At 33.0% G+C, this 10,648-nt stretch overlaps 1 protein-coding gene across 1 annotated transcript; it reads right to left on the bottom strand.

The window, feature by feature from the left end:
* Positions 1-8,029: 8,029 nt before the first annotated feature.
* Positions 8,030-8,185, bottom strand: BDZ99DRAFT_400340 (uncharacterized protein; the record flags this gene model as incomplete). The annotated part of the gene is made up of 1 exon (XM_033716171.1): positions 8,030-8,185. A coding segment is annotated over one exon (156 nt), but the record flags the coding sequence as incomplete, so codon positions are not given.
* Between the last annotated feature and the right edge of the window lie 2,463 nt (positions 8,186-10,648).

Below are 10,648 nucleotides of genomic sequence, written 5' to 3'. Positions count from 1 at the left end.
GCTCCAGCCACCTACCGGCTGCCCCCTTTTCCTATCACCTGATCTGGTAAGGACCTCGCGTACACGCGTGCCACGCGCCGAAACGGCATAGAGGCCGTACGCCACGCGCTCGGCCACGCCCTTATATCCGGTGGCCCGTCTCCCGTCTTCCTGTTCCTTACACAACGTCTTGATTCTCCACGTAGCATTGTACATAGCACCTAATCAACGCTCCTTTTTGAGCCCTCGACCTCTTGCGTGTAGCGCTATCGTGATAATACACTACTTACTAGATTTTAATACCCTCTTCTTTTGCGCAGGGGAAGAAAGGATTTATATTTATAATATCTATAACCTAAACCCTAATAGTATTATATAGGAACTACCTCTACTACTAAATAATACTAAAGCGGAATATATTCTTATCGGAGATATAAACCTATACTATTTGCTATAGGAAAAAGTTTAAGTTATATAAATTAAGGAGTAAGCAGAAGAGCTCCTCCGTATTACGCGCGAAGCAGGTATAGACCTAGCCACGGAGGAAGGGCTAAAAATATAGGTAAAAGGAATATTATAGTCTATTATTAACCTTATATTTATAATAGAATAGCTAATAGAATAAATAATTTCCTCTATAGTATAAAAGGAATAGAACTGCAACTTTAATCACCGGCCTATATATATAAAGTTCGATGTTTTACTACTAAAGGCAGCTAAACCCCTGCAGCGTAGGCTATAGAAGAATATAGTATAGAAAAAAGTATAAAAAAACCTAGTAATACGGCTAAATAAGCTAGAAACTCGGAATAACCTGCAGGAGACGGAGGAAGATTTTAATATATTTACACACCGCCTATATAAGTATATATAAGCTATAATAGATAAAACTATACTACTTATAAAGCTATTAAAACAAGTATTACCTGCGTGGTTAATAGAGTGCACTAAGAAAGTACGGGAGATAAGGCGGGCCTATAGAACCTAGCGCTTATTAAAAATAGTAGAGGACTAGATTTTATACAGAGTATAGTATAATAGAAAGAAAAGGGCTATACGTAAAGAAAGTATAAAAGTATAGCGCCGCGCAGTAGATAAAATTACGTTGGATCCGAAAGGCGTATAGAAGCTAGCTAAATAGGGCAGAACTATTAGAAAAAAACCACGGCCACCGCCTTAATTCCCCTTTTTTTTACGGCCTAATAACGCAACGCTTTATATAGATAATAAAACTAAGGCCTAAATACTTGCGGAATAGTTTTTCCTACCTTTTATAGAGGCAGACCTCTCTAATATTAAAGAATACTAATACCTAGAGCTGTATAAGTTCTTATAAAACGTTATAGTAGAAAATATCCTCTTCGCGCTAATAGGAATAGCCCTGGATAAGGCCCCGGGTATTATAAAAATAACTAATAGAATTCTTAAGAAATGCAAAACGCAGCTAGTACTAACGCTGGCCAGGTTTTTTACTAGGTGCGTGTATATAGGGCACTACCTATAGCCGTATAAAGAATTAATTACTATAGTGCTATATAAGCCTTAGAAAGCGTTCTATAATATAGTAAAGTTATATAGGCTAATTGTGCTGCTGGAAATAGTAGGTAAGCTGCTTAAACGTATTATAGCACGAAAACTATCTAAGATAGCAAAGGAGAAAGGCATGCTCCTACCGAGCTAAATAGGCGTAAGGCCCGAATAATCTACGCAGACAGCACTAGAACTTTTTACGGAATAAATATAAACTATATAGAAGAGTAACTTTTACCTTATTATTTTTCTCCTTAGCCTAGATATTTTAGGGGCCTTTAATAGAGTATTTTATAAAAGAATAATATATAACCTATAGGTTTAATATATACCGGAATAAATAGTTTAATTTATAGAATTATTCCTATAGAACTAAACTATAAGACTTTCTATTAGAAAATATATTACTAAGACTATCCCGGTTAATACAGGTATACTATAAGGATTTTTATTCTTACTAATCCTTTTTTTATTCTTTATAAGCACGCTTCTGCTAGTACTATAAAAAGGTAATATAATAGCTTACAGGTTTATAGACAATACTAATATCCTTATATTTAGTAAAAGCACGGAAAAAAACTGCAGGGCAATTAAAAGTGCGCATATACGGTGTATAGAGTAAGCGAAGAAGTATAGTATAGTATTTACCCCGGATAAGTATTACCTTATATACTTTATAAGGCGCCGTTTAAATATAGTAAATATAAAGGCTATAGTAAATATCTAAGGCTTTATAAAGGGCCTAATTATAGAGCTTTATATACTTAAAGTCTAGGTAGACTCTAAACTTAAATAGGGCCCGTATATATATATTATAAAGGAAAAGGCTATAGTATAGATAAAAGCCTTTATACGGCTAATAGTATTAATATAGGGCGTAAGCTTCTAAAAAGCATAGTATATATACTTAGCAGTTATTAGGCCGGTTCTTATATATAGGTGTACTACCTAGTTTCCAACGCCAGGTATAAAGGAATAAATTAGCAAAGCAAAAATTAAATAACTTAAAATAGCCTAGAACTACTTCCTTTATACTATTACAGGGGCGTATAAAATAATAAATATTAAAACGCTTAAATATAAAACCTCTTGCCCTTTTCTAAGGCTTAAGCTAGAAGAACTTATAGTAGCGTACACGGACTGTATACACGCGGGCCAGGCTAGAAAGCATATTAAAACCACGTGCCGCACTATTAGAGATACTATTAGGAAATACTATAAGCCTAGGAAAATACCTAAATATAAGCTAAGCCGGCGTAATATACTAAAAAGGCTTATAGTTAAGGCTATAGCACTAGCCCTAAGGTATAAAAGGTAGTTAGACAACTTATATAAGCTTTTAAAATAAGAAGTAATATAGGAAGTATATAAGGAAAGGTAGAGGGATAAATAGAAAGCCTATAGAAAGAAATAAAGGGGCCTTTCTACGCCGGCCCTTAATATAAAATAGAATAAAAATTAGGTAACTAAATACTATAAGCTTATAAAAGTAGAAAGCTTAATTATTACGCTCTTATAAACAGAATATATAGGGCTTAACGTATACCTGCACCGTATAAAAATACCTAATTACCTTTTACCTGCGTGCTCCTATAGGTATATACTATAGTCTCTAAAGCACGTAGTAATATACTATAAATAACACTATAATAGTAGAGGTAATATATTTTTTAAGGCTAGAATAAGAATATATATATAGCTGTATAAAGATTATAAGGGAAATAAAGCCGTTTTATAATAGTTCCTGCACTAGATAGACCTCCTACTCTACTTCTCTATAGCTAGAAAGATAGTAATAGAAAAGCTAGCTATATAGCTAGCTAACTTATATAGCTACGCCCTAAAAACAGAACTATATATACGCACGTATATTATATAACTATAGGTACGCCTGTAATAAGGCAACCCCTTTAATTTCCTATTATCCTTTAATTTAATACCTTAGCTTTTAAGAAAAAGGGCACGCGCGTATAGCAAGGGCACGCGCGCTCTAACGCGGACCCCGGACCTTACTAACCTTCTAGATACTGTATAACTCTAGAACCTAGGGCCTACGGATACTAGATCGATTCTAGAGAATATATTAAAATAGCTTACTCTATAGTAATACTTATAGAGCTGCCACGCGTCCCCTATAGCCGCGCAGAAATAAAAAAAACGTAAGGCGTTATATACTATAGAAAATAAGGTTTTTACCTAACTGCTATAGAGCGAACGGTTTCCCCTTATAAATAAAACCTAGATAGCACTGCCGTATAAACCCTAACAGGAGCTAAATCGGCCTAATAGAACCTAATAATAATAATAATAATAATAATAATAATAGGTAATATAGGTTTATATTACCTATAAAAATATACTCTATATTATTATTATTTAGTAGTAGAGGTAGTACAGCTATAATTCTATTTAGTTTCGGGTTATAGATATTATAAATTTAGATATCCTTTCTACTAGTATAGAAAGAGAGGGTAATAAGGTCTAATAAGTAGTACTTTACTAACTACTAGTTAATATTAAGGTTTTTATTAATATATATATATATTTTTATATATAGGCTTCCTCTATATAAAAGGTAATAGAACTTTATATAAAGTATTATATACTTTTATTACTATATATTTTTCTATAGCTTTTATATTACTAGCACTAGCGGTTAAAGCTGGGCTTTTTTCGCTTTTTCTAGGGACTTTCTCTAGATTTTACGGCTTTTATTAATATTATACTATATAATAGTAAGTATACTAGGTTATTTTAATATTAAACTATATCTATAGTATTTACGGCGTTAACTACACCTATTTCGGCGCGTAGTTACTAGCTTATATTATCTTCCTATAAGAATAGTACTTAGGTAATAGTTTTAAGTTATAAAAGTCTATCTATATTTCTATATATTATTAATTAAGTTAACTAGGTTAAAGGCTATAAAAATAGTAATATAAAGTAAGAAGTATATAGTATCTAAAAAGGCGTTAAATAGGAAGATTACTGCGTTAAATAAGTAGTCTATATTATTCTATTAATCTTTAGCTAGCTTAGGTTTTTATTAGAATACTTAAATATCTTCGGTTGTTCTACTTTCTTTAGTACTGTTGGCGCTAGCCCTAGTTCTATACTGCCTTCGCGTATATTATTATTAGCAGCTTTTTTTTTCCTAAACTAGGTTAAGGTTATATATACTTCTAGCAGGGCCTAGGGCGTATATAAGCTCGGCCCCTTATTAGTATTATATTAGTATAGTATTACCTACCTCTTTAATATAGCCTATAGCTAGGCCCTTTTTTTTACGCTATATTCGGCACTATATACTAGGTAGTTTTTTTTATAGTTAGCGTATTTTTTAGTATCTATTACCGTATATTATTTTATATTATATCCCCCTATATATACTATATATCGGATATCCTTTTTATAGTATTTTATAATATACCTATAGCCCTAGTATCTAAAGCACTATATAGCTATAAAGCCTGCTTTATATCTTAAAGCTATTAGTAATTATCTACTTATTATAAATCCCTTTATAATAGCTTTATCTACTATTACTTTTATACGCATACTGGTAATAATTAAGCTAGCGTATTAGCCTAGGTTTTCTTGCGCAGCCTTTATACTTTTCTTATTTTTCTATATTATCTTTTTAATAACTAGGCCTAGGTTAATTATTATATTAGCCCTAATAATATTATTTTTAAATATTTAGCTTTTTAGGTTTAAGTTCTTAGGTACTTTATATACTTCTATTAGCACTGCAGGCAGTTATATATATACTGTTTTACCTAGCACCTGCACCTATTCCCTTTTTTTAAGTAGTGCTTTTTTTATAGCTTTATCCGTAATATATACCTTAATATTTCTACTCTATAGCTTTTTTATACCGCTAATCTTTATTATATTCGGTGGTCCGGCTGCTTAAAGCTTTTAGGTAATAGTTATATTTATATCTGCTGCGGTTATAGTTCGCTTATTATTATCCTCGATATAAATAGTAATTTTATAGATATTTATAGGTTACCCTGTATACTGCCTATTTCCTACTATCTTCCCGTATTGCGCAGCTATACCGCTTAGCATAGCTAATAGTGTTGTGCCTGCTGCTGCTGCTGCGGTATACGTCTTCCCGTGCGTTAACAACGCGTGTACCTTCTTTTTCGTGTCCTCTATTATCTTTATTAGCTTTTTCTATAGTATCTGCCGTAGGTCGATCGCGGTATCTAAAAGGCCGAATAAAACGCGTCCTGCAAAGTTATAGAGGGTTTAGACGATCGCATTTATTTTAAGGGATTAGATTAGCTTATTCCGCAGGAGGTTTTATATGCTGTATGCTTTATTAACGAGGTTTTAGACGTCTTAGTAGACGTTTTTAATAGGCTTCGGGTTTTAGTATTAGTTTTAGCGTTGTTATTATTGTTATTATTATTGTTATTAATGCTGTTACTAGGGCGGCTGCGCGTTAGGGGTTGCAATTCGCGGTGTACCTACTGCAACGCCGCCGGTACTACTTATAGGGCTTTAAAGCTGCGTATAATTGTTTATAGGGCCTTAGATAGCCCCTAGGGGCCCTTTTTAGGTTATATTTCCAAAATGCTATAGGGTTAATTATATTATGTTTTTCGATAAAAATATATACAACTTTAATAAAGCCGGCTTTTAAATAGGTGTTATTTTAATAGGCGTAGTTATAACAGGCTCTAAGCACTATAATTATCTAAAATCTATACAGCTAGGCAATTATAAATAGATAATAATAATCTAAGGTGTTAATACCTATAGATAGGCTATTCTACTATTTATTATTTTTATAGGTATATACTACCTTTCTATATAGTATAAGGGTAATAATATACTACTAAATTAGGTTATAGTAGTAAGTAATAATAGCTAGATAATAAATAAGCTTAGTATTACCTGGCTATACTATTTTAATACGCATATAAAAGATTATATAATAGGTATACACCGGCTGCTAATTATTAATAGCTATAAAAGCTATATCTCGCTTAAATTCCAATAGATTTATAAGGAGAATAATATTATTACTCTTTATATACCAGCGTATTTATTACACCTACTATAGCCGCTTAATATTAGCTACTTTGCGCTAATAAAAAAGGCGTATAAGCGCTAAATTAAGGACTTAGTGCGCTACTATATTAACTATATTACTAAGCTAAAGTTCCTGCTAGTATTTAAAGCAGCTTTCTATAGCTTAATTATAAAAAGTAATATTTATACAGGCTTTTAAAGCGCAGGCCTTATACTACTTAATTTAGAAGTAGTGCTATTAAAGCTTAATATTAGGCTCTATATACTATTACCTCTACCTGCCGCTATAGAGGCTCTATAGGAATTAAAAATACTAAGTAATATTTTTAAGCTAGGCTTTTAATTAGCTTTAATTTATAAGTATATTTAAATATATTAAAATAGCTCGCCTATAGCTATTTTTAACTTGCTTAATAGCCTTTTTAAAGGTGCTAAAAGTATAATATATTAAGCTGCGCTGCTGCGCGATACTGTTACCAGCCTTTAAAAGGTAAATAAAGCCGCTATAAAGTATAAGGCGCGTAAAAAAAAGCGTATTTAAAGGGAAAAAACTCTAATAATAGAAGCAGGCTTTTAAATAGCTGCTTAATAGCTTAAAAAAAACGCTTAAAGTAAAAAGTAGTAAGGTAGAGCAGGCTTTAATAGAATTATGCGGCGCTATAGGCGCTGCAGTAAGTTAAGGCATAATATTTATACGTGCAAAAACGATATAAAGGTTGCTGCAGATTAGGCTATAAGTTATATATAGTTAATATCTATTAGCGTTGTAGAGTAATTAACGTTTAAAGCAGGTTTTTATAATAAAATAGATAGCTTACTTAGGTAAACGGCTCGCTTATAGAATACGTTATATACTATTTAATTTATTATATTAGCTAACGTATTCTACTACTAAGCCGGCTAAACTACTAAGCTAGCTACTTTTCCTTAGTATAACTAATACTATATGCGCGCAGTTAATTTATTCGTAACTAGCTATAGAACTTATATATAATATACTTAGATTAGATTTAGAAGAAGCTTTTTAATCCTTTTTATATATACGCGTATTATACCTAGCCTCTCTATAGTTTCTATAGCGCCGTTAAGCTAGTAGAGCCCTATTTATACTATTTCTACTACCTACCTTTTTCCGTAGATTAGATGCTTTAGACACTTTAGCAGCTATATATAACGCTGCTATACTATACTTTATTATACCGCCAGTCTGGATTTGCTTTTTTTTACAACCTTTACGCTTAGTTATTTCTGCTAGTTACTTTTTAAGCTTTTTAACCCGGGCTTTAATAAGTATATTTTTATATAGCATTTCTTTAGCTCCTTTAATAAGCTTTAAAAAGCTTTATTAGGCGGTTATTAGTAACTATATAAAGGAATTGCTTACTAGCTTTAACTATAATCTAAATTTATATATATTACTTAGGGTTTTTAATTACTATAGTATTTCTAGTAGAGGTGCTAGTAGTAGGGTCTATAACCGTATATTAAGGTAATTAAAAACTACCTGCGCATTAATAGGAACTAATCTAAAGGCCTTAAAGGCCTTTTTATAGTTCTTATATATAAATATATTAAAAAACGCGTTTTTAAAGGCTAGTAGAAAGCCTTCTTTATTAATATAGTAGACGTATTAGCGTGCTAAGTTTTATATACGTTAAGAGTACTTTAGCTTTAATAGCGAGAAGTATACTATATTAAGTAGCTAAAGTATATACAATAAATACGCAGGTATATACAATAAATACGCAGGTATATACAATAAATACGCAGGTATATACAATAAATACGCAGGTATATAGAGGGTAAGGATTTATTATTTAACGTAATAATCCTTAAAATCTTAGTTAAGGTGGCTTTTATAGCCGTCTAAAATCAGCAACCTATATAATCCTACCTAACGCGCCTTTATATATATATTAAAGTGCTTTAACTACTTAAAACTAAGCTTATTATTAGTCTAGCCGTTTTTAGAAATAGAAAGCTTCTAATTATATAGTATTTCTGCTTTTTTATACTATATAGAGATATAAACGCGTTCTTTATAGATAATAAATAGTAGGGTTATATATCTAGCAGCGCAAATACTTTAAATAACTATAACCTACTTTTAGTTATCTAGTTAAATAAGATTAGGCCTTATATATCTTTCTAAACCTGTAACAACCTTTATTATACTAATTATACCTATTTAAAAGCTAGTTTTATTAAAGTTGTAGATATTATCTAGGTAGATACTATACTTAGCTATAGTCTTTTATATAAAAGTAAACTATATATTAATAACCTCTAGGTTTTCCTAAAGTATTTTCTAGCAGTTCTTTACCTAATTAAAAGCTATTTTAAGCTCCTTTATATAAGATATAAACTGTTAAGTCTAGTTCTTGCCTACTAGTATCCTACTACGCGCAGCTAGTACTTTATCTGCTATATCTGCCACCTTATATAACCGGGGCGCAAATTTTTATAAGTCTAGGTTAAGAATATATTATATAATTATATGCTTTTCGGTCGCAGTAAGCTTTAGGCAGTTTAGTTATAATTAAAGTTAAAACGTAATTCTATAGAACCGATTAAAGAGCCGCTAATATCGTATATTAAAGGCTGCTATAGCGCGTTATATAGTCCTAAATTAACTAAAGGTAAAGGCTTAAAGCGCGAGATTAATACTGCCTTTTTACTAAGATAAATAATCGCTGCGTTGTTAATATATTACTGTGTAAATATAGTATTAGTTATACTAAGGAAAAGTAGCCGGCTTAGTAGTAGAATACGTTATAAATAATAAAAAGTTATTATAGTTTAAAATTTTTTATATAAACTTACTTATATATATAATATTAAAGTAATTTTAAATAATAAAAGCTATATTTTTATTACTTAACTAAATATAAAGCTATTAAAGTATAATTTATTAATTATAACTATAAATATCTAGTACTTTAATTTAAGATATTTACTTAGCTAAAACTTTGTTCTTAATTATTATAGGGCGTTACTAACTACACACCCCCTTTTCACTCCACGCACACCCCCTTTTCGCTACACGTACACCCCCCCTCCCCCGGTCACTTCACCACGATCTAATTGGCCCGGAGGGGTGCTCCGAGGCCTCCGATTCGCTCGCTTAAGTCGCTCACTAATTCCAAATGCTCTCTCCAAATGCGGCGTGGCCACAAACAATCACATCCCCATCCTCATCCTCTACAATACACTCACCATGGCCCTTAAACCGCCACCGCCACGGTCCTACGCTACTCTAGAGGAAGCTAAGGAAGCGCTCACAGAGCATGCAAAGGCGCAGGGCTATGGCCTTGTAAAGTCCCGTTCAAAAGCTGACAAGAAGTGCCGTGAAACGAGGAAAATCTAGTTCAAATGCTGCTTTGCGGGCAATCCAGAGTCTACTGCACGCGTGCGCAGTACCTCCACCAACAAAGTAGACTGTAAGATGAACGGTACACTCACTCGGCAGCCTCCTGGGTTTGATGGTTCACGTGTATGGCTATGGGAGACGGTGGAGGAAGCTCACAACGATCACCTTCCTATGCTCAAATCTACGGCAGCCGCCTGCAATAGGAAGCGCTCAGCATCGACGAATCGCCTTATTCGAATTAGGCACGTAGGTAGCAATACAACAGCCTATATACACTGCAGGAAACGGAAAGAATGCACAATAAATGCGAAGGCTGCGCAGCCTTCCCATTTATAGCTATACGTATAGCCTCACGTATAGCCGTACGTACGGCCGTATATACGGCTGCAGTAAATGGGAAGAATGCATAGTAAAACGGTTATGCTGCACAGCCTTGCCTTACGTACAGCTACGCCTACGGCTCGCCGGCGCGCTGGCGCACGTGATAACAGTGAATGAGCGGAGCTTCCTCCGGCCTCTCCGGGCCAATTAGATCGTGGTGAAGTGACCGGGGGAGGGGGGGTGTGCGTGTAGCGAAAAGGGGGTGTGCGTGGAGTGAAAAGGGGGTATGTAGTTAGTAACGCCCTTATTATAATATTTATTAATAGAATTACTATATATACTATTTTATATAGTAGTTATATAGTAATACTTTTATATAGCTTAATTATAGCTTTTATT

This window comes from Mytilinidion resinicola, assembly GCF_010093595.1.
Source record: "Mytilinidion resinicola strain CBS 304.34 unplaced genomic scaffold BDZ99scaffold_28, whole genome shotgun sequence".
In the NCBI taxonomy this organism is placed as follows: Eukaryota; Fungi; Ascomycota; class Dothideomycetes; order Mytilinidiales; family Mytilinidiaceae; genus Mytilinidion; species Mytilinidion resinicola.
This window is presented reverse-complemented; position numbering and strand designations above follow the sequence as displayed.